This window comes from Dendropsophus ebraccatus, chromosome 14, assembly GCF_027789765.1.
Source record: "Dendropsophus ebraccatus isolate aDenEbr1 chromosome 14, aDenEbr1.pat, whole genome shotgun sequence".
Lineage (NCBI taxonomy): Eukaryota > Metazoa > Chordata > Amphibia > Anura > Hylidae > Dendropsophus > Dendropsophus ebraccatus.
In genome coordinates, this window is record NC_091467.1 from 30,440,329 (window position 1) to 30,461,413 (window position 21,085).

General features: G+C 46.5%; 1 protein-coding gene across 5 annotated transcripts in view; it reads left to right on the forward strand.

The window, feature by feature from the left end:
- The first annotated feature begins 15,932 nt into the window (after window positions 1-15,932).
- Window positions 15,933-21,085, forward strand: part of MEIOC (meiosis specific with coiled-coil domain) — a 32,846-nt gene continuing 27,693 nt past the window's right edge. For 3 of the 5 annotated variants that reach the window (XM_069953989.1, XM_069953992.1, XM_069953993.1), the window contains exon 1: window positions 16,114-16,250. Coding sequence is in view for 1 of the 5 variants with exons in the window: in XM_069953992.1 (XP_069810093.1) it covers window positions 16,245-16,250 (6 nt within the window). In the remaining 4 variants the exon portion in view is untranslated. The other 2 variants (XM_069953990.1, XM_069953991.1) reach the window with 2 other exon arrangements.

A 21,085-nucleotide genomic window follows, 5' to 3' on the forward strand; every position in this document is an offset into this window, starting at 1 on the left:
TACCACTATCACTGGTATATATGGGTCACGTGACCGCATCAACCTAGTCATGTGACCACATCTAGGTCACATGACCGCACCAACACACTAGCCTTTACCCGGAAGTAATACCACTATCACTGGTATATAAGCCTGGCCTGCCTCTGATTCAGTGTCACCCTCTCATCGTGGGGTGAACATGGACCTTCGCAGGCAGCACAACTTCAGTCCATCTGTATAGCTAAGTACAACTATTTGCTATATTCATCCGTTTATTTATTTGGGGTTATTCTTTTGTTCTCCTTTGTTATCTCCTTAATTGCTGTCACCATATTGAGTACGAATCATTTACCACTATATTGTGTTGTACCATTCCTAAGAGGTCCATGTATTTGTTATGATGAAAGGATATCCCTCACAGCAGGAATTGGTTTAAGCACATCCTTTTGGAGTGCTATATGTGTTCCCTGATGAATCCATCCACAATTGGGATGGCTGAAACGCGTCGGAACGAACACAGCTTTTGATATAGGCGCTGTGTAGGAACAAGCACAGCTTATATATAATAGGTACTGTGTATATAATATGATATTTCTTGCTGGTTGTTTTTAAGGTGGTTTTGAGTATACACCGTTTTTTCACTCTTTTCTGTCTTCTGTGCTTCTTGTTTCCTACTGGGCACGTGCAATAAGGAAGGGACTGTCACCGTGGTTGGGGCCACCCTGTTAAGGAGGTGGGTTCCCCAAAAGGCAGGGCAAGAGGTTATTAGGGCAGAGAGCAGGGCGCACCACTACTCTCCTCTCCTTTTCTCCCTGACTCTTTAATTGTATCCTAGGTGTTTTGACACCGGGCCATTAGTCCCTAAGTATTAGCATCCCTTTGGGAACGTGGGATATCTCCCCTATGTCTACATTTGCCCTGTAGGTTACCTCACTGTATATAGAGCACATTAGTGTATGTCTTTTTGTTGTTAGTGTGGACCTTTTTGCTACAATTTTTAATGAATTATTAAAAGTTAAGTATTAGTTAGTCCTAAGTGGTCCCCATACGCCGGTGATTTTTTTATTCTGTGCAGATAAGAAGATACTGTATATGGCTGCCACACTCCTCTAGCACCAGGCGGTAGTGGAGGTAGTTGAGAGTTGGAGTTAGTGAGTTGTTTATCACTGCTAGCATAGACTGCTAGACGCCTCTGAGGATCACTTTGTCAACACCAGGGATATGCTTAACACAGTACAGGGCAGTGAGCTGTATCCAGTTAGGCACTGACCCCAGTGGAACAAAGCTGCAGCTAGCCTACGTATTCCACTGCTTGATGCACGACTGTCCTGAAAGGTTTCAGGAAGTCTGCTTTACCCAGCACAGGGTCTTGGGGCCTTTTACTACCCTTATAGGATGGGTAACGCGACACTGTAGGGAATTAGGCGGTCAAAAACATGAGTAAGAGCTTTCTCTTCTTCTTCTCTCTACCACACTATCCCGGCAAAGTACAAAGCTACATTGGACAGGGCCCTCAAGACACTCTTCTACTCTCACCTCTGTTGTTACCACTACCTCCACCTACAAAAAAAAGCCTGATTCCATACTTGCACTGGAAAAGTATCTCAGTAAATGGATGATATTTTGGTTAAGCTATTGGACTCCCACACCAGGTAATACTTGGGTTATCCAAACCTGTGGACGCAGCGCCTATTTGACCGAGGGTGGGTATCTACACCACTCCAGGCTACCATGACAAATGCCCAAGTAACCCACCTTGCAGCAACAACACCGCTAAAGCTATTCCGACCAACAGGCACCACAAGCTGCCGAGCTTGCCGCAGTGGGTTGTTGAAGTAAATGGAGCTGAATTGCAATACCACACACAACCTGAAGCCAGTGATGGTGCTGTTTTTACAAGAAGACAATTGTGTTTTCTCTAATCCTGGATAACCCCTTTAAGGAACATGTCTGCTGTAAAACCTATCCTCATAACTGAAGAAATGGTCTTCGGAATAACAACTTTTTATTTATTTACTAATTTAGAAATTTTTGCTTCTCTTTGGAATATATTTCCGGATAAATTTCATTACTTGCGAATGAATGAATCTCGGCTCACAGACGAATAAAAATCTATTATGTTGGAATTAAATTGATGAATTGAGTTCATTATGTTTTCTGAATCCGTTTCACACTGCGCTAGTGAGATCTTTCTTTTCACACCGACTCGGTAGATTTCTCTAAGTAAAAAATGACTAAAATGACAGCTTAGAAAACAGGTATTAATCCTAGTGACAGTGCGCGCTCCGACTCAATAAATCCTGCATTGTACACTATGTAGCTACTTAATAAACAAATGTTCTGGAAGCTAAATTAGAGTTCTATGAGCAATTAAAGGATCCCAGGTCCCCTTGGCGTCCCGCCAATGGCGAATAATAGAACGGCATTTTGCTGAATCCAAATATTTTTTTCTGCTTGTGCTAACGTAGCAAACCTGCTCTCCGGTAGCACGATATAAACAGCAAGCAGATGCAGAAGGAAAAAGCATAAAATGCAGGAACTGACAAATTTTTATGGCGTTGTACACTCCAGTATCTAACAGATTGGGCATTGAATGTGGGTTATACTTTTTTTTTTTTTTGCATTGTGCAGCATAGATACACAACTTTGTTCTCTGGTTAAAGGCTGATATCAGAAAGTTATATAGATTTGTAATTTACTTCTATTAAAAAAAAAATCTCAAATTTTCCAGTACTTATTAGCTGCTGTATGTCCTGCAGGAAATGTTTTATTTTCAGTTTGACACAGTGCTCTCTGCTGACATCTCTGGCAGAGACAGGAACTCTGTCTCGGTTTTCTATGAATCCCCATAGAAAACCTCTCCTGCTCTGGACAGTTCCTGTCTCGGCCAGAGATGTCAGCAGAGAGCACTGTGTCAGACTGAAAATAAAAAATTTCCTGCAGGACATACAGCAGCTAATAAGTATGGGAAGGCTGGAAATTTTTTAATAGAAGTAAATTACAAATCTATTTAACTTTATCACACCATTTGATTTGAAAGAAAAAGATTTTCGCCCAATCACCCAATAGAGAAATATTATGTAACCCGTAACATGGGTGAGGAATTATATAAGTGATATTTAGCCTAGGCATATACAATTATATAAAACCTATACACGAAAGGTAGACCAACAAACAATGATAATGAATAGAGAAAATACTTTATTCAATATATTAAAAAAGGATTAAAAAAAAAAAGAACCATCATCGATAAGGTGGAATCCAGGAAATATTGATATGGGACCAATTATATACAGCAAAAAAAGCACATATCAGAATGAAGGTAATACTATAGAGGGGTATATAGAAGCATACTACATATACCAAATATCTACTTCTACAGTAGGTATAGTAGCATCATCCATTTTCTAAGTATCTGCAATCTATGGGTATAGGCTGGTCCTTCGGGTCACTCTCATCGGGCCTAGCCTGGGGTAAATATGGCAGCGCCCCCTGTACTGCCCCCCATTGGCCTGTATGTATAGACCTATATTCCTCCATACTATGATAGACCCCAATATACAGTATACAATGGGATGGAGAGAACATCAAACCAGTAACTATTACATAGGGGAGAGTTATCAGCCGTCTGACAGTAACAATTTCCTCTGTTGCCCATAGCAACCAACCACAGCTCCGCTTTTATTTCACCAGAGCTCGTTAATATTTGATAGCTGAGCTGTGATTGGTTGTTATGGGCAACAAGGAATATATATATATATATATATATATATATATATATATATATATATATATATATATATATATACACACAGTATATATATGTTTATGTATTATGTGTTGTACATAATATTGTATATGAATAAAGAAAAAAAAAAAAAAAACGCAGCCTGGTGTGAACGGGCTACATGTCAGTCACATGACACAGCTGCATCATTTGATTTGAAAATAAACAACAACAACAACACGTTGCTAGGCAACTCAGTCTGTTGGATCTCCTCGTTGAGTGAAGACAGACTTCCTGCGATAGACAGCCCCCGCTGATCTATAGCGATTTTTGGACAGTGATTTTTCGGATTTCGACTTTTTGGATTTTGACCTTTTTGGCTTCGGATTTTACGGACTACGATTTTTTGGATTTCGACTTCGCCCATGGATTTCCTGGATCTTCATCTTCGTGACATGGACGCAACACCAGAGGATTACTGGAAAATGGCCGGCGCCCGCGCCTATCTGCCGGTCAGTGAATTTATGGCTCTTACTAAGCCCCCAATGTCCCCGAAACCAGAGGCCTCTGTGCAGCTGCTAATGGGAGGAGAGCGGGAACCAGTCATAGGGAACCCCCATCATCACCAGGGCCCCAATCCTCCAGTTACTGAGTGCCATGGTGTCATTACCACCATGTATTGCCATATGTAGGGGGATAATACTGGTTTCTTTAGATGATGGTTGCCCCCCTGCCCATAGGACCCCTATGTAGCCGCACAGGTTACACATATGATACATCCTCCCTTATTCCTGCTATAGGACAGTTTACATTCACTGTATTCTCTTCTCTTTAGAGCTTCTACCTACGCCTTCCCATGCTTTATGGAGACATCGCTGCCGGTAAGATATTTCAGGGCTGTAGCTGGGAAGGGGGAGGCTGGTGGGACATGTGCCCTGGGTACTAGGTGCCAGGATGGCATCAACAAGCCCTGTTGGCCAGGAGACTTGGTGTGTCAGGGGGGCCAGGAGCCCCTCATCCACATGTGGCCTTGTTGTTGGGATTGCCTGTATACTGTATATTTTGCATATTTATGACTGATCCCATTATCTCCTTCTTGTTTTTAGTCAACCCCAAGATTGCAGATGTGAACACCCTCAAGCTTCTGGCCTACTCTGCAAAGTTCCTGCCGTCTCCCATCTTCAAGCCGGACGTAAGTCACCACACTGTCTACTATGATCCCTGTTACTAAATATCTTCTAACTGTACTAGAAAGTTTTAGAAGAATTTCTATCACTGACTTTACTGTTTTCGTTTTAGCGCTTCATGATGACCAACGAGGACGCCCAGAAGAAGTACAGAGCAGCGCCCAAGACCGAGGAGAGGCCCCAGCCCAGAAGATCTGAGAGAGCAAGACAGCTGTTCGACGGCCTGGATGAAGATGACATCATTTACTATCCCCCTGAAGTGAGATACAACCTGAAGAGAAAGAGGACCAGTGACGACAGAGGAGAAGGCACCAGCAGGAAGCGAAGGCGGTAGGAAGAAACACCGTGAGAAGGAGGAGGACCATCATCCGGTAATGTATGACAGCTGCATCTACACTACATTACATTACACTCGCCCCTACACTGCATGACACCTGACCCTACACCACACGACATCCGCCCCTACACTGCATGCATGTCACCCACCCCTACACCGCATAACACCCGCCCCTACACCGCATAACACCCGCCCCTACACCGCATGAGACTAACCCCTACATATGTCACCTGCCCCTACATCGCATGACCCCTGCCCCTACACTGCATGCATGTGACCTACACCGCATGACACCTGCCCCTACACCACATGACACCCACCCCTACACTACTATCAGCCCCCAGTTAGTTACACACATTAGCAGCTTTGATCCAGGGTCCTCGGACCGATCGCCGCCATTTGGGGTCAAGAAGGAATTTTCCCCCTGTGACACAAATTGACCCCGGTGTCCAGAGGTTTTCGCCTTCTTCTGGATCAACAGCGTAGGGATCCCATTACAACAACATAACAAATTCAGAAATAAATTCTAAATTATACCCATATATTGTGTGTCGTCTCGTTTTTTCTTGAAATAAAAATTTTCATTTGCACGCACTGAGGTATTTCCTATAGAGAGATGGGAATTATTAAAGGGGCAGTACAGGATTAGAAAAAATGTCTGCTTTCTCCCAAAAATGACACCGCACCTGTCTAGATTGTGTATTCCACCTTGGCCTCATTCACATTACGTAAGAGAACGGCCGGTTCTGCAAAGATCATCCCGGCATCAGCGTGCGCCCGCATCAGAACCCCCTATAGCACACAATGAAGCAAGCGGCCGGAGCTGCTCGCTTCATTGTGTGAACTGACAGTTCTTTCTGCGCCCGCAATTCAGTGAATTGCGTCCGCAGAAAACTGACATGTCAGTTCTTTGCGGCGCCACATGGGATCCCGGCCAGAGCGTATACTATGTGTATATGCTCCGGCAGGGATCCCATAGAAGAATCGGCAGTGTTGCACACCGTACTTTTACGTAGTGTGAACATAGCCTAATACCGCTCACAACCCATAGACAGGGGTGGTGTTATTTCTGGAAGAAAGCCGCCATGTCTTATAATCCTGTACTGCCCCTTTAACAAGTCACATTTGTGTCTATGGGATCCATTGGAGTTTCTAATATTTTTGATGGTTACATCAGTACAATGTGAGGCTCTTTTCTTTCCATCAAAAATACTAAAACCCCAAATATTGGCCATGATTCTTCCTGTAGGGTGTGAGCCACTTGTTCTCTGGACCCTACTGAAATAATCATGGATGTATATGGTGGAGCTGGGGGAAGTATCAGGTGAATGAGCGGTTTAAAGGGGTATTCCCATCTCAGCTTGTTGTCCTTTATCCATAGGATCGGGGATAACAAGCTGATCACTGGGGACCCCAAGAATGGGGACACAATCATCCCTGCAATGAATGGAGCGCTCACCATATCTGCGCTGCCACCGCGGCTTGTGCTCCATCCAGTCTCTATGGGCTCACTGAACACCTCCAAATGCTGAACTCAGAAGCGTCCAGTGTCCCCATAGAGAATGAATGGAGTGTAAGACACGGTGAGAGCTTCATTCATTCATTCATTACAGGGACATCAGCAATCTTGGAATGGGTGGGAACCCCAGCAGTCGGACCCCCAGTAATCAACTTGTTATCCCCTATCCTATAGATAGCACATAACAAGCTGACGCGGGAAGACCCCTTTAATGGAAAATAATTAGCAGTTTAGAAGTATCTCCCCTATTGTTATATTCCTATAGCACACAGGGTGTTGAAGGTAATTTTCTTACATTTATCCTCGGCCCCGTTTTATGCATAATAGTAGTTTATTTCATATTCTTACTAGGTGTTTTGGTGCACTGGCGGCGGGGCTACCACCCTCCACACAGATACCCCCGGGCCAGCTCACCATTCCTAACAATCATTAGCAGAGCAAAGCACTGCCCCAATATTCATTAAGTGGATTGGGACGGCCGGGGATGGTGGTACTTCCCCCAGTGCACCAAAATGTCTCACCAGCATATGAAATAAACTACTAATATATGGAAAACAGTATTAAGGATGAAAGTAAGAAAGTTACCTTCATCCCCAGTTCCCGTGCTATAGGGACATATCAGCTGGCATGTTTATGTTTCCCTTTAAGAGGTTTAACCAGGATTAAAAAAAACACAGCTACTTTCTTGTAAAAACAGCACCACCCCTGTCCTCAGGTTGTGTGTGGTATTACAATTCAGCTCCATTCACTTCAATGGAACTGAGCTACAAAACTCCCACCAGAACGGACAGGAGCCGTGCTGTATCTGGAGGGACGTGGCCATGTTTTTCTAAGCCTGGATAGCCCTTTAATAGCTGAGGTAACTGGTTATAGGGCCGAGCGCTAGTAACACCCACCTACCTAGATGTGTAGGGTCTGTGTGTACAGCCCACTCTCCGTGCAGAAATGATGCCAGAACCGCACTGCAGCCCCTCATACTGCGTCCAATGTCATCAATCATGTCCTGAGGGTAAACTTCTGATTGGCTGATTCATATGAATGTGGCTGAGCTGTAATACCAGATATGTCCACTGGACAGACATGGCGCTGTTTCTGGGGGGGGGGGGGGGGAGAAAGGATAAACTGTAATCAGTGAGACAGATATTGATCACTGGGATGGGGACAATGGGGACAGTGCTGGACTTCTGGGCTTGGTTATAGGAAGTCAGTACAATTGTCCAAATCTACGTCCAAACTCCAGGATTATATAAGGTGGATCAAGGAAATCGTCTCGGTGGCAAGAAAGAAACGTCTGACATGTCTTGCAGTTTGAACAACTTTATTTAGATTTCAGACATCACAGATGACAGGGCATAAGGGGAGCATTGGCGCTCCCTCATAATAATGTGTTAGGGGTACATGCAGTTATGGATTATAATAGGCCCTTTTTGGGTCCTGGAGGCCCATGGCCACCCAAAAAGACTTATACTTTCAGTGGTGTATTGTCTTCGGGTTACAGTTCTGTCATGATTTGCAAAAAATCATTACTTTTTTTACCACAATTTTGCACAAATCAGGGCAACATGACATTATCTATGCTGTACTATGAACACCATGGTAATGCTGCTATAGTTACAGTGGGGGGGGGGGGGGGGGCAGGCTTGGTAAACAGCCCGGGGCCTATAGTAAAGTTAATCCGCCCCTGGGTACATGTAATAGAATACACTTGGAAACCCCTCCTTAAACTGTATAAAGCAGTGTCTTTGGAGGGGTTTGGTTTCTAGTAAGTCCCTGGTCACGTGGTACATAGTGAGACTGGAAGGGAGACGATCACGGCATAAAAGAAGGCATCAGGTAGGAAAATGAAGTGAGCTGCAGTGTAAAGCAAGAAGGCGGGAATGGGAATGATTGTTTAAAGGGTTAATTCTGATATGATCAGATGATCCTTATCCACAACAGTGACAGCTACAGATCCCCCACAACAGTGACAGTAATAGACCCCCCCCACAAGAGTGACAGTTATAGACCCCCCACAACAGTGACAGCTACAGACTCCCCACAACAGTGACAGTGATAGACCCCCACAAGAGTGACAGCTATAGACCCCCACAACAGTAACAGCTATAAACCCCCCACAACAGTGACAGCTATAGACCACCCACAACAGTGACAGCTATAGACCACCCACAACAGTGACAGTAATAGACCCCCCACAACAGTGACAGCTATAGACCCCCCCTCCACAACAGTAACAGCTATAGACCCCCCACAACAGTGACAGCTATAGACCCACCCTCCACAACAGTAACAGCTACAGACTCCCCACAACAGTGACAGTAATAGACCCCCCCACAACAGTAACAGCTATAGACCCCCCACAACAGTGACAGTAATAGACCCCCCGCAACAGTGACAGTTATAGACCCCCCGCAACAGTGACAGCTATAGACCCCCCACAACAGTGACAGCTATAGACCCCCACAACAGTGACAGTAATAGACCCCCCACAACAGTAACAGCTATAGACCCCCCACAACAGTGACAGCTACAGACTCCCCACAACAGTGACAGTAATAGACCCCCCACAACAGTAACAGCTATAGACCCCCCACAACAGTGACAGCTATAGACCCCCACAACAGTGACAGTAATAGACCCCCCACAACAGTAACAGCTATAGACTCCCCACAACAGTGACAGTAATAGACCCCCCACAACAGTGGCAGCTACAGACCCCCCACAACAGTGACAGCTATAGACCACCCGCAACAGTGACAGCTATAGACCCCCACAACAGTGACAGCTACAGCCCTCCCCTCCACCCAACATTGACAGCCACAGATCCTTCTCCATAATTGTGACAACTATAACCTCTCTATAGTGCGTCTCCTATAGCCCCCCCCCCAGGGCCGGTTTTAGACTAGATGTGGCCCTGGGCAAAGTTAAAGGTGGGGCCCCAAATGCTGAAATATTTTAGCAACAATTTAAGGTCCCCATACATGTTACTCTTTTGTTGGTGGTACCTGTTGCTCCTGGTTGGTTCGGCCATCAGTGTAAGGTGTATGGGGCTCTCTGGACAGTCCTCTGACAGATGATATCAGTGGACATAGGGGATCAAGCTTGATGGAAAATCAATGCCCAACCTCTTTGTTCTAAGAGAGATAAGCCGCCATCAGATCTGTATGGCTATGGCTTTACCCTCTCATAGAAAACACAGGAAAACTCAGATGTGCCAAATTTCTATGTATGGGGAGGACGGGACCGGATGGGAGAGAGAATTGTCAGCTGAAGGAATGTTCAGCCAGCAGTTATTGGAAGCATACGGCCACTTTTAAGGCCGTATTACACGGCCTGATATTCTGCAGAAGTGAGCGCCAATCTGGTAGAATGGAGCTCGCTTAGAGAGCCTACTACAGCAAAAGCTATGGAGGAGATTTATCAAACTGGTGTAAAGAAGAATTGGCTCAGTTGCCCCTAGCAACCAATCAGATTCCACCTACTTAGAATCTGAGTAATGAAAGGTGGAATCTGATAAGTTGCTAGGGGCAACTGAGCCAGTTTCACTTTACACTATGTTTGATAAATCTCCCCCTATGTGTATATATACAGTATATCATTAGTGATGTGTGTGCAATCCTTGCTGTATATAGTAAACAATAAAGATATATATACTACCTGATCACGTTCCCCGGTGTCCTCAGGCCTTGTCTGTGATATATACTACCTGATCATGTTCCCCAGGGTCCTCACAGAGCGATAGCGTCCTGATTCGGACAATTTTCGCTCCATGTATTAGGGCCCTTACTCAGTTCAGAAGTTTACATGCCACTACATGTCAGGACTACCGCTACATGCCGGGACCGCAGCTACATGTCGGGACCGCCGCTACATGTCGGGACCGCCCCTACATGTCGGGACCGCCCCTACATGTCGGGACCGCCCCTACATGTCGGGACCGCCCCTACATGTCGGGACCGCCCCTACATTCTGGGACTGCCCCTACATGTCAGGACCGCCGCTACATTCTGGGACTGCCACTACATGCCAGGACTGCCGCTAAATGCCAGGACTGCCGCTAAATGCCAGGACTGCCGCTAAATGCCAGGAATGCCGCTAAATGCCAGGACTGCCCCTACATGCCAGGACTGCCGCTAAATGTCAGGACTGCCCGCTAGTGGTGTAAATACAAGAACTATTTATATGAATTGCTTTAAAAAAATAAATTAAAAAAAATCACTATAATCAGGACCAAATATTACCTCCATACCGTTATTGAAGAAAACACACTATATATAGGCCAATATTACCACCATAAAAGTGACCTCCCCATAATGACTCTATATACACTATATACAGACCAATATTACCGCCATAGAGTGACCACCGCATAATGACTCTATATACACTATATACAGACCAATATTACCGCTATAGACTGACCACTGTATAATAAATGACTGTATATACACTGTATACAGACCAATATTATGTGGCTGTCACCCTGTGGCTGTCACCATGGCTGTACTATTGGTGTATATAGTGTATATATAGAGTCATTATGTGGCAGTCAATCTATGGCAGTAATGACTCTACGCTATATACAGACCAATATTATTGCCATAGGCTGACCCCTGTATAATGACTTTATATACACTCTATATACAGACCAATATTACCGCCATAGAGTGACCACTGCATAATGACTCTATATACAGACCAATATTACTGCCATAGACTGACCCCTGTATAATGACTCTATATACACTGTATGCAGACCAATATTATGTGGCGATCACTCTATGGCTGTACTATATATACTGTACTGTATATAGTGTCATTATGTGGTAGTCAATCTATGGCAATAATGACTCTATATATACGCTATATACAGACCAATATTAATGCCAAAGAGTGACCACTGCATAATGACACTATATACAGACCAATAATACCGCCATAGAGTGACCACTGCATAATGACTCTATATACAGACCAAAATTACTGCCATAGACTGACCCCTGTATAATGACTCTATATACACACTATATACAGACCAATATTATGTGGCGATCACTCTATGGTTGTACTATTGGTCTGTATATAGTGTGTATATAGAGTCATTATGTGGTGGTCACTGTATGGTGGTAATATTGGTCTGTATATAGTGTCATTATGTGGTAGTCAATCTATGGCAGTAATGACTATATATACACTATATACAGACCAATATTACCACCATAGAGTGACCACTGCATAATGACACTATATACAGACCAATATTACCCCCATACAGTGACCACCACCTAAAGACTGAATACCACCTTATTTTTTTCTCAATAAAATACACTGTATTGCCTTAGTGATGTCATCATACACTATACATAGGAGCTGCAGCAATTACATAGGACTGATGAGGCCGGAGAATGGCTGCAGCTCCTATACACAGTCTATTCACCTCAACACTTGGAGTCAGCAGTGCTTATACACACACACACCATTATATATATATATATATATATATAAACCATCCAGTCCACACACTATACACAGGACATGTAACACACACTGCATTCATGCATTATACACCTACATCCATACACATTACACACTACATGTACAGAATACTTACTCCCTCTAGCATGCTGGGTGTAGTGGTGCATCTCCCTCATGTTCCTTGCAGCAAGCTGTCATCCTCACCCAGCAGCCCTCTCCTCCATCGTCCCGACAGCTCCACACCAGAGCAGGAAGTCACCTGCAGTAAGAGGAGCTGGAGGGAGGGGGAGGGGGAGCAGACACGGAGCCCAGCGTCCTGCAGCCTCTGCATGACCCCTGATAGCAGCAGCCAGGGATCACTCCCAGACGCTGCAGGACCCTGTCTGTGCTCTCCTCTCCACTGGAACTGCGGTAGGGGGCTCCTGGGGGATGGGGGCCCTGGGCATTTGCCCTGCTTGCCCCCCCCTAACGCCGGCCCTGGCCGTATCACAGCTGATATTCTGCTGCAGATCCGCAGCAGATTTGACTAAATGAATGAACACAGCATTAAATCTGTACTGTAAAATTCGCTGCAGATCTGCTGTGGATCCGCAGCAGATTTTATAGTGCAGATTTAATGCTGTGCTCATTCATTTAGTCAGATCTTCTGCGGATCCACAGCAGAAAATCAGCTGCGATACAGTACGTGTGAAGCTACCCTTAAAGGGGTTATCTAGCGCTACAAAAACATGGCCACTTTCTTCCAGAGACAGCTCCACTCCTGTCTCCAACTTGGGCGGGGTTTTTCTGCTCAGTTCTATTGAAGTGAATGGAGCTTAAAGGGGTTATCCAGTGCTATAAAAACATGGCCACTTTTCCCCCATTCTTGTCTCCAGATTGGGCGGGGTTTCAAACTCAGTTCCATTGAAGTAAATAGAGCTTAAAGTGACTGTACCACCAGGCCCAGGCTGAAGCACTGGAGGCGGGCCGACCCACCCTTAGTGGGAGGAAACTCTAGCCCCTCTATGATAGGGTTCCATTAATTCTAATGGAGTCACGTCATGGAGGGGCTGGGGTTTCTTCCCACTAAGGGTGGGTTGGCTTGCCTCCAGTGCTTCAGCCTGGGCCTGGTGGTACAGTCACTTTAATTGCAAACCACACCTGAGGCCCCATTGACATGTCCGTGTCAGTTTTTACTGTCAGGAAAAGCCTTTAGGATTTCCTGATGAGAAAAATAAAAAAAAGTGTTCTAGTTAGTATGCAAACATAAAGGGCATGATGGAAGTTGTAGTTCTGCAACCTGGATGGCCACAGGCTGCAGAAGTACAACTCCCATCATGACCTGCCAACAGGGGCATGATGAGAGTTGTAGTTCTGCAATCTGGATGGCCACAGTCTGCAAAACTACAACTCCCATCATGACCTGCCAGCAGGGGCATGATGAGAGTTGTAGTTCTGCAACCAGGATGGCCACAGGCTACAGAAGTACAATTCCCATCATGACCTGCCAACAGGGGCATGATGAGAGTTGTAGTTCTGCAATTTGGATGGCCACAGGCTGCAGAAGTACAACTCCTATCATAACCTGTCAGCAGTGCATGGTGGGGGTTGTAGTACGCAATCTCACCAGTCCTCGATCCTGCTCTGGCTGCTTGTCCTCTTCTGTCATCGTGCGGTCCGGGGGTCCATTCAGCAGCACTGCAAAGGTCCAAGGGAAAAATCCGGAAGGGTGTTGGTGCTTAATTAAAGTGTATGGGTCCGGAAATCTGGGTGGTTTTTCTGGACGTGTGAAGGGGGCCTGAGCTGGAGACAAGAGAGGGGGAAAAGAGGCGCTGGATAACCCCTTTAATTGCAAACCACACCTGAACTGTTGTCTCTGAAAGAAAGGGGCCATATTTTTATAGCACTGGATAACCCATTTAACCCTTTCCTGCAAAAGAGTGTGGGGTTCAGAGAGTGGTCGCTCAAATTGCGGCGCCTGGCTAATTAACCATTTAGATGCAGCTGTAAAGCTGACAGCTGCACTTAAATAACTGTAAATTGCCATCCCTGGTGTCTAGTGGGGGGGGGGGGGGAATCCCCCCCCCCATACAGCCCCATAGACCAAAAAAATTAAAAGTTTTATAAGGATGGCAATAGAGCAATTTTAATTTTACACCAACTGATGTCTGACAGATTTTTACAACCAAAGTGCCCTTGCACAGATAAATGCCTTATCACGCAGATAACTTGCCGCGGATTCCGGGCACTTGTCTATCCGCCCATCCCATAGACTCCATTCTTTGGGCAGACAGAATCTGACGGACCATAGAATGGAGCCTATGGGACCAGCGCAACGTCAAGCAGGAGCGCTGGGAGGCGAGCAACGGAATCTGTGGCAACTGTGTGATTTCCTTAGGGCCAGTTCACACTGAGCAAGATTGTCGGATTTCCACCGCGAAATCCCGCAGTGCTCAGTGTGCTTCTGTAAGTGAATGAGAGGGCGCGCTCGCCCGCGCCCTCTCCTCTCCGCTCAAAAAACTAACATGTTAGTTCTTTGAGCGGAGAGTGGCAGCAGCAGAAGAACGCGTCCTCTCATTCACTTACACACTTATAGCACACTGAGCACGGCGGGATTCCGATGATCTTGCTCAGTATGAACTGGACCTTAGTGTGCAAGGGCCCAAAGCCAGGAATGGCTTTGAAAAGAGGAGAAATCGGTCTTTCCTTTATGACCTGTTCCCTGTTTACAGTCTGTTCTTGGCTTTGACTGCAAAAAACTGTCATATAAATCTGTTGGTGTAATAGGGTCCTTATACGCAGGAAAATACAGTAAGGGTGCCTTCACATACAACGTACCCGTAGCGGAAATCTGCTGCAGCTACTTGCCCATGCATTTCAATAGGCAGACATCCTCACAGCGGGACTGTCATCCCACTGCAAGTATGTCAAACTCCAGCTTGCTTCGAGGCCTTCATTTTTTCACCTACAGACCCACGAGTCCTTATTTTTTTGTGACACTTGCTTGCTCGGGGTCTCCCGGCGGTCAGCCAATCAGTGTGGTGTGGCGGGGCAGCGTACTGACTGACTGACTGACTGCCGGGAGAACCAGAGCAAGCAAGTGTCACAAAAAATAAGGACTCGTGGGTCTGTAGGTGAAAAAATGCAAACACTATGGTCTTTTCAACATTAGGGGGAAAAAACTGAAGTGCAAAAATGAAAATTAGCTTGGGAGGGAAGGGGTTAAGGAATTACAGTAAGATCAGGAAAGGAGCAGGAGGAGCTGATTAGGAGGCCGCATACCCCCCAAAGCCTCCTCCAGGGTAAACCTGCTCCTCTTATCCCTTCCCCCCTCACTTACTAATGGCAACTGTGTATAGAAGATACCCATAAGTGGCATCACCATCACCTCATGAGAGACTCACCTCACCTGCATATATATATATATATATATATATATATATATATATATATATATATATATAGTAACCCAGTGCTTCTCAGCTCCAGTCCTCATGGCCACCAACAGGTCAAGCATTTCCGTAGTATTTCATAGGTGATATATTTATACACAGGACTGGAATTGAGCAGCATTGTGTTAACCTATATGTGATATATAGTACAATCTCCCACTGTACAGCCATGATACACACTATATACACAACCTTGGGAGTCCTTATAGTACTTTGTCACAAGCTCCACTCCCCGCCATTTTACCTCACAGTGCCGAACTATCCAGAGGCTCCACCCCCTTCTCCCCTCCAGCCAATCCCCTCCTTGCCTATCGGGCGGGAAAGAAGTACAAGTCTACCTGATCTCTTCAGCTCAACTAGCAACCGTTCAACCAATCACACCTCCCGGAGAAAAGAATTGACCAATCGGAGCTCGCAGGCTGCTGCAGCCGGCCAGTAACATGGGCCCCGGTGAGGTCAGTTGCTAGGGGTGGAGATTTGGGGGGCTGAGGCTTCGTGCGTAACGGCCGCTCGGGGGCGGGTCCTCAGCTGAGCGAACTATCTGTGCCCGGTGTGTCGGTACAGCATCTGTAAGGAGACCGGAGCGGATGACATGGAGGTGAGAGGTGGTTGGTTATTACCAGGCTTCTCTTATATGTACACGGGTATAAGAGGCTGTGTGGTGAGTGTGAGACATGACCCCAATAATTATGTCTCCTCAGAGATTGCGCCGTTATATGTGTATAGGTGAACTACATGTCCCAGCATTCTCCTCCGCCGTGCAGTCAGTGTGGCCTCTCCTCTCCAGTCCTCATGGCTCACGGATATAATGATATTATGGCAGGTGTGCCTGGTATGGAAAATCCTCATACGTGCCCTGCTGGTGGCCATGAGGGCTGGAGCTGAGCAGCACGGCTATAGATGAGGGGAGGATGGGGTATAGTCTGTAGTAGGGGGTATAACCAGAGCCTGTCCTCCTATGGCAAAACTACTACCCCCAGCCTAGGATAGATAGTATGGCCTGTGCCCAGTACTATGTGCTTCTGCGAAACCTGGGTGACAGCTAACATGGTCTCAGCAGTGCCCCCCCCTCATTGGCCTGAGCAGTGCCCCCCCCTCATTGGCCTGAGCCTCAGCATTGCGCCCCCCCCCCCCAGCCTGAGCCTCAGCATTGCGCCCCCCCCAGCCTGAGCCTCAGCATTGCCCCCCCCCAGCCTGAGCCTCAGCAGTGCCCCCCCATTGCCCTGAGCCTCAGCAGTGCCCCCCCCCAATTGCCCTTAGGCCCAGCAGTGCCCCCCTCCCCCATTGCCCTGAGCCTCAGCAGTGCCCCCCCCCCCCCCCCCCCCAAAAAAAAAAAAAATTGCTGTGATCTACTGCAAAAAAAGTGTTTTGTATGTATTGATTTATTAATACCCTTTATACCTACATTTTTAATGTGACTGTACCACCAGGCCCGGGCTGAAGCACAGGAGGCTGGCCGACCTATCCCCAGCCTCTCCATGACGGTACTCCATTACAATCAGTGGAACCCTATGATGGAGGGGCGAGGGTTTCTTCCCACTAAGGGTGGGTCGGCCCGCCTCCAGTGCTTCAGCCTGGGCCTGGTGGTACAGTCACTTTAATGTATCATCTGGCTGCATAAAAGCTAAAAACAAGAAACTGGGGCTCTATCAATGCATTCACCAAAAACTATTGTAAAACTAGCTTCTATTTTTTTTTTTTTGCACATCACTATGTTTTCTCAGATTGCCCTCAAAAATGTGTGAAAAAACAGAGGGTTTACACCAAAGGCTATGCAAAAAAATATTCAGACACCCACTGTCTTTGAAGCCCGTAGCAACCAGAGTTAAGCCTTCATTTTAAAGGGGTTTTCCCGTGCTACAAAAACATGGCCACTTTTCCCCCTCTCTTGTTTCCAGTTCAGGTGTGGTTTGCAGTTAAAGGGGTAGTGCGGCGCTAAGAAATTGTTCACAAAATAACACACATTACAAAGTTATACAACTTAGTAATGTATGTTATGTATGTGAATGGCCCCCTTCAAGTGTTCCCCGCCCGTGTACCCGGAGGTGTAGTGCACTATACATACCTGATCCGTGTCGATTGACCCAGTCTGTAATCTTGACGTCATCTTCGGGTTGCCGGCCGACCCGCTCCTGCCAGACCCCCTCTGCCGCGTCATAACTGTGCTCAGCCGCGGTTGGCTGAGCATAATTATGCTCAGCCAATCGCTGCTAAACAGCTGATGACGCGGCAGAGGGGGGTCGGCTGGCCTCCCGAAGATGACGTCTTTGACAAGATTACAGACGGGGTTGGTCGACATGGATCAGGTATGTATAGTGCACTACACTTCCGGGTCCACGGACGGGGGGCGGGGAACACAGGAAGGGGGCCATCCACATACATAACATACATTACTAAGTTGTATAACTTTGTAATGTGTGTTGTTTTGTGAATAATTTCTTAGCACCGCACTACCCCTATAAGTTCCATTTACCTCAATGGAACTGAGTTTGAAACCCCACCCAATCTGGAGACAAGAAAGGGGGGAAAGTGGCCATGTTTTAAGGCCTCATGTACACATCGTGCAAATTTCAGGACCCATAGGTTTCTATTAGGCGCAGACACCCTTCAGTATTTATCCAGAAGGCTGCTTTTTCCAGAATATTGTCCTATTTTCTTTCAGAAGGATGGCCTCATAGAGGTCTATGAGAGCATCCAGAAAAACGGCTTAAAGGGGAACTACAGAAAGGGAAAATTATTTTTTATTAAAAGCTATATAGATGTGCCTGTATAATGTATTACCATGTTGGAGTGTCATTGCAGTACTGCAGCGTATTCACAAAAATGATGCAGTAACACAACTAAATGATGCTAAATGGCTTGGAGAATCAGAGCTGGCACTGCCAATCCCACCTGCCTAAAAACGAGGCAGAAACAGTATATCCGATGTAGGAACGTATCGGATAAAGTCCTTATTGTGGGGCTCAACTTCAAAGAGAAAAGATGATTGATCATAATACGTGCGTGGAAATGAAAAGAGACAAATTCAAAAAGTTCTTTACTTTATTCCACTATCTGCATTACACTTAGTAACAGTGTGCTGTGTGGTGTTACAGGTAGAGAATACAGCGTGCTGTGTGGTGTTACAGGTGGAGAATACAGCGTGCTGTGTGGTGTTACAGGTGGAGAATACAGCGTGCTGTGTGGTGTTACAGGTAGAGAATACAGCGTGCTGTGTGGTGTTACAGGTAGAGAATACAGTTTGCTATGTGGTGTTACAGGTAGAGAATACAGGGTGCTGTGTGGTGTTACAGGTAGAGGATACAGTGTGCTGTGTGGTGTTACAGGTGGAGAATACAGCGTGCTGTGTGGTGTTACAGGTAGAGAATACAGCGTGCTGTCTGGTGTTACAGGTAGAGAATACAGTGTGCTGTGTGGTGTTACAGGTAGAGAATACAGTGTGCTGTGTGGTGTTACAGGTAGAGAATACAGCGTGCTGTGTGGTGTTACAGGTAGAGAATACAGCGTGCTGTGTGGTGTTACAGGTGGAGAATACAGTGTGCTGTGTGGTGTTACAGGTAGAGAATACAGCGTGCTGTCTGGTGTTACAGGTAGAGAATACAGCGTGCTGTCTGGTGTTACAGGTAGAGAATACAGCGTGCTGTCTGGTGTTACAGGTAGAGAATACAGTGTGCTGTGTGGTGGTACAGGTAGAGAATACAGCGTGCTGTCTGGTGTTACAGGTAGAGAATACAGCGTGCTGTCTGGTGTTACAGGTAGAGAATACAGTGTGCTGTGTGGTGGTACAGGTAGAGAATACAGCGTGCTGTGTGGTGTTACAGGTAGAGAATACAGCGTGCTGTCTGGTGTTACAGGTAGAGAATACAGTGTGCTGTGTGGTGTTACAGGTAGAGAATACAGCGTGCTGTGTGGTGGTACAGGTAGAGAATACAGTGTGCTGTGTGGTGTTACAGGTAGAGAATACAGTGTGCTGTGTGGTGTTGCAGGTAGAGAATACAGGGTGCTGTGTGGTGGTTCCGTGCCCTACGGGAGTGGCCTAGATTGTGTTTGCATTAGGCTGGCACCACCTCTCTGTCCCTCCTCTCCGCCCTCCTCATTATTAGATTGCCTCCTATTCCCCACCTGTGTCAGCACAGCACATTGGTTGGATCGTTAAGACACCTGTGCAAATGTTCAGCATGGAAAAAATGGTCCAGTGGCATTCCTAATGATGAAGAGGGTGGGGAAGAGGGACGGAGGGGTGGTGCAAAGTTATGGCACAGGTACTCCCTTAGGGCACGGGGCTGCCAGTTTAACCCCTTAACGACATCGGGCGTAAACTTACGCCCTCGCGCCCTGGTACTTGGCGCATCAGGGCGTTAATTTACGCCCGATGTTTCCCCGATCGCTGCGTGTTCGCACACAGCGATCGGGGAAGATGGCCTGCTATAAATCATAGCAGGCCATCTTAGCTTCACGGCATGGGGGGTGGTTAACACCCCCCGTGCTTACGATCGCCGCTATAGGCTGATCAATTCAGATCAGCCAATAGCGGCGATCGGAACCTTTCCGGGTCATCGGAAAGTAAAAAGTAATGGTGGTCACCGTGCCACCGGCCCGATCGCCGTGAACGGCTGTCCGGTACCGGCCGGCCGTTCACGGCGATCGGGCCGGTGGCACGGCGATCAGAGTCCCACAAAATAGTAAATACCTGCCCTGGACCCCTCAGCTAGGTAGCCGAGGGGTCCAGAGCAGGTATTTGTACATTACTCACCTGTCCCGGGCTCCTGATCGGCGTCTTCCGGGTTCGCGGCGTCCTCGTGTTCGTTCGGGTCTTCGGCTTCCTCCGTGACGTCACGTTCGGCTTCTCTCGGCTATTTTCGGCTCCAGTGTCGGCTTTTTCCGTATTTTGCGCTCTGCTGCCCTCTAGAGGTTGATATGTGTAATACACTTATCAGCAGCTACAGGGATGTTCAGAATGTAGGAAAAGGTTTTTTTTTTTTTTTTTTTTTTCTATTTTCCGCACCCTATCGCCGCTGAGTGTTGATCAGCATCGCACGAAAGTGCGCTGCTAATCAGCAACTCCTCCTTCTTGGCGTAGGGTGTTTTTTTTCTATATTCTACTGCCACAGTCTGCTTATAAGTGCCGCACATAAGTGCGGCATTTATCAGCAACTCCTTTGTTGGCGTAGGTTTTTTTTTTATACTTACTGTAAAAAAACACGTAAAAAACACTACATTGAATAAAGTTTGACACTACACCACTACATACCCCATATACAAATCCCCGTATAAAGATGGCCCCCAGGGTGTTTTCGGTGTCAGAGGAATATGTTATTATTGCCTGCGACACCAAAACAGCCAGTGAGGATGAATGGGGGGATCCTTCTTTCCTCCATTCATCCTCATCATCCTGTGACGTGTCTGGGGGTAGCGTAGCGTATGCTGCCCCCC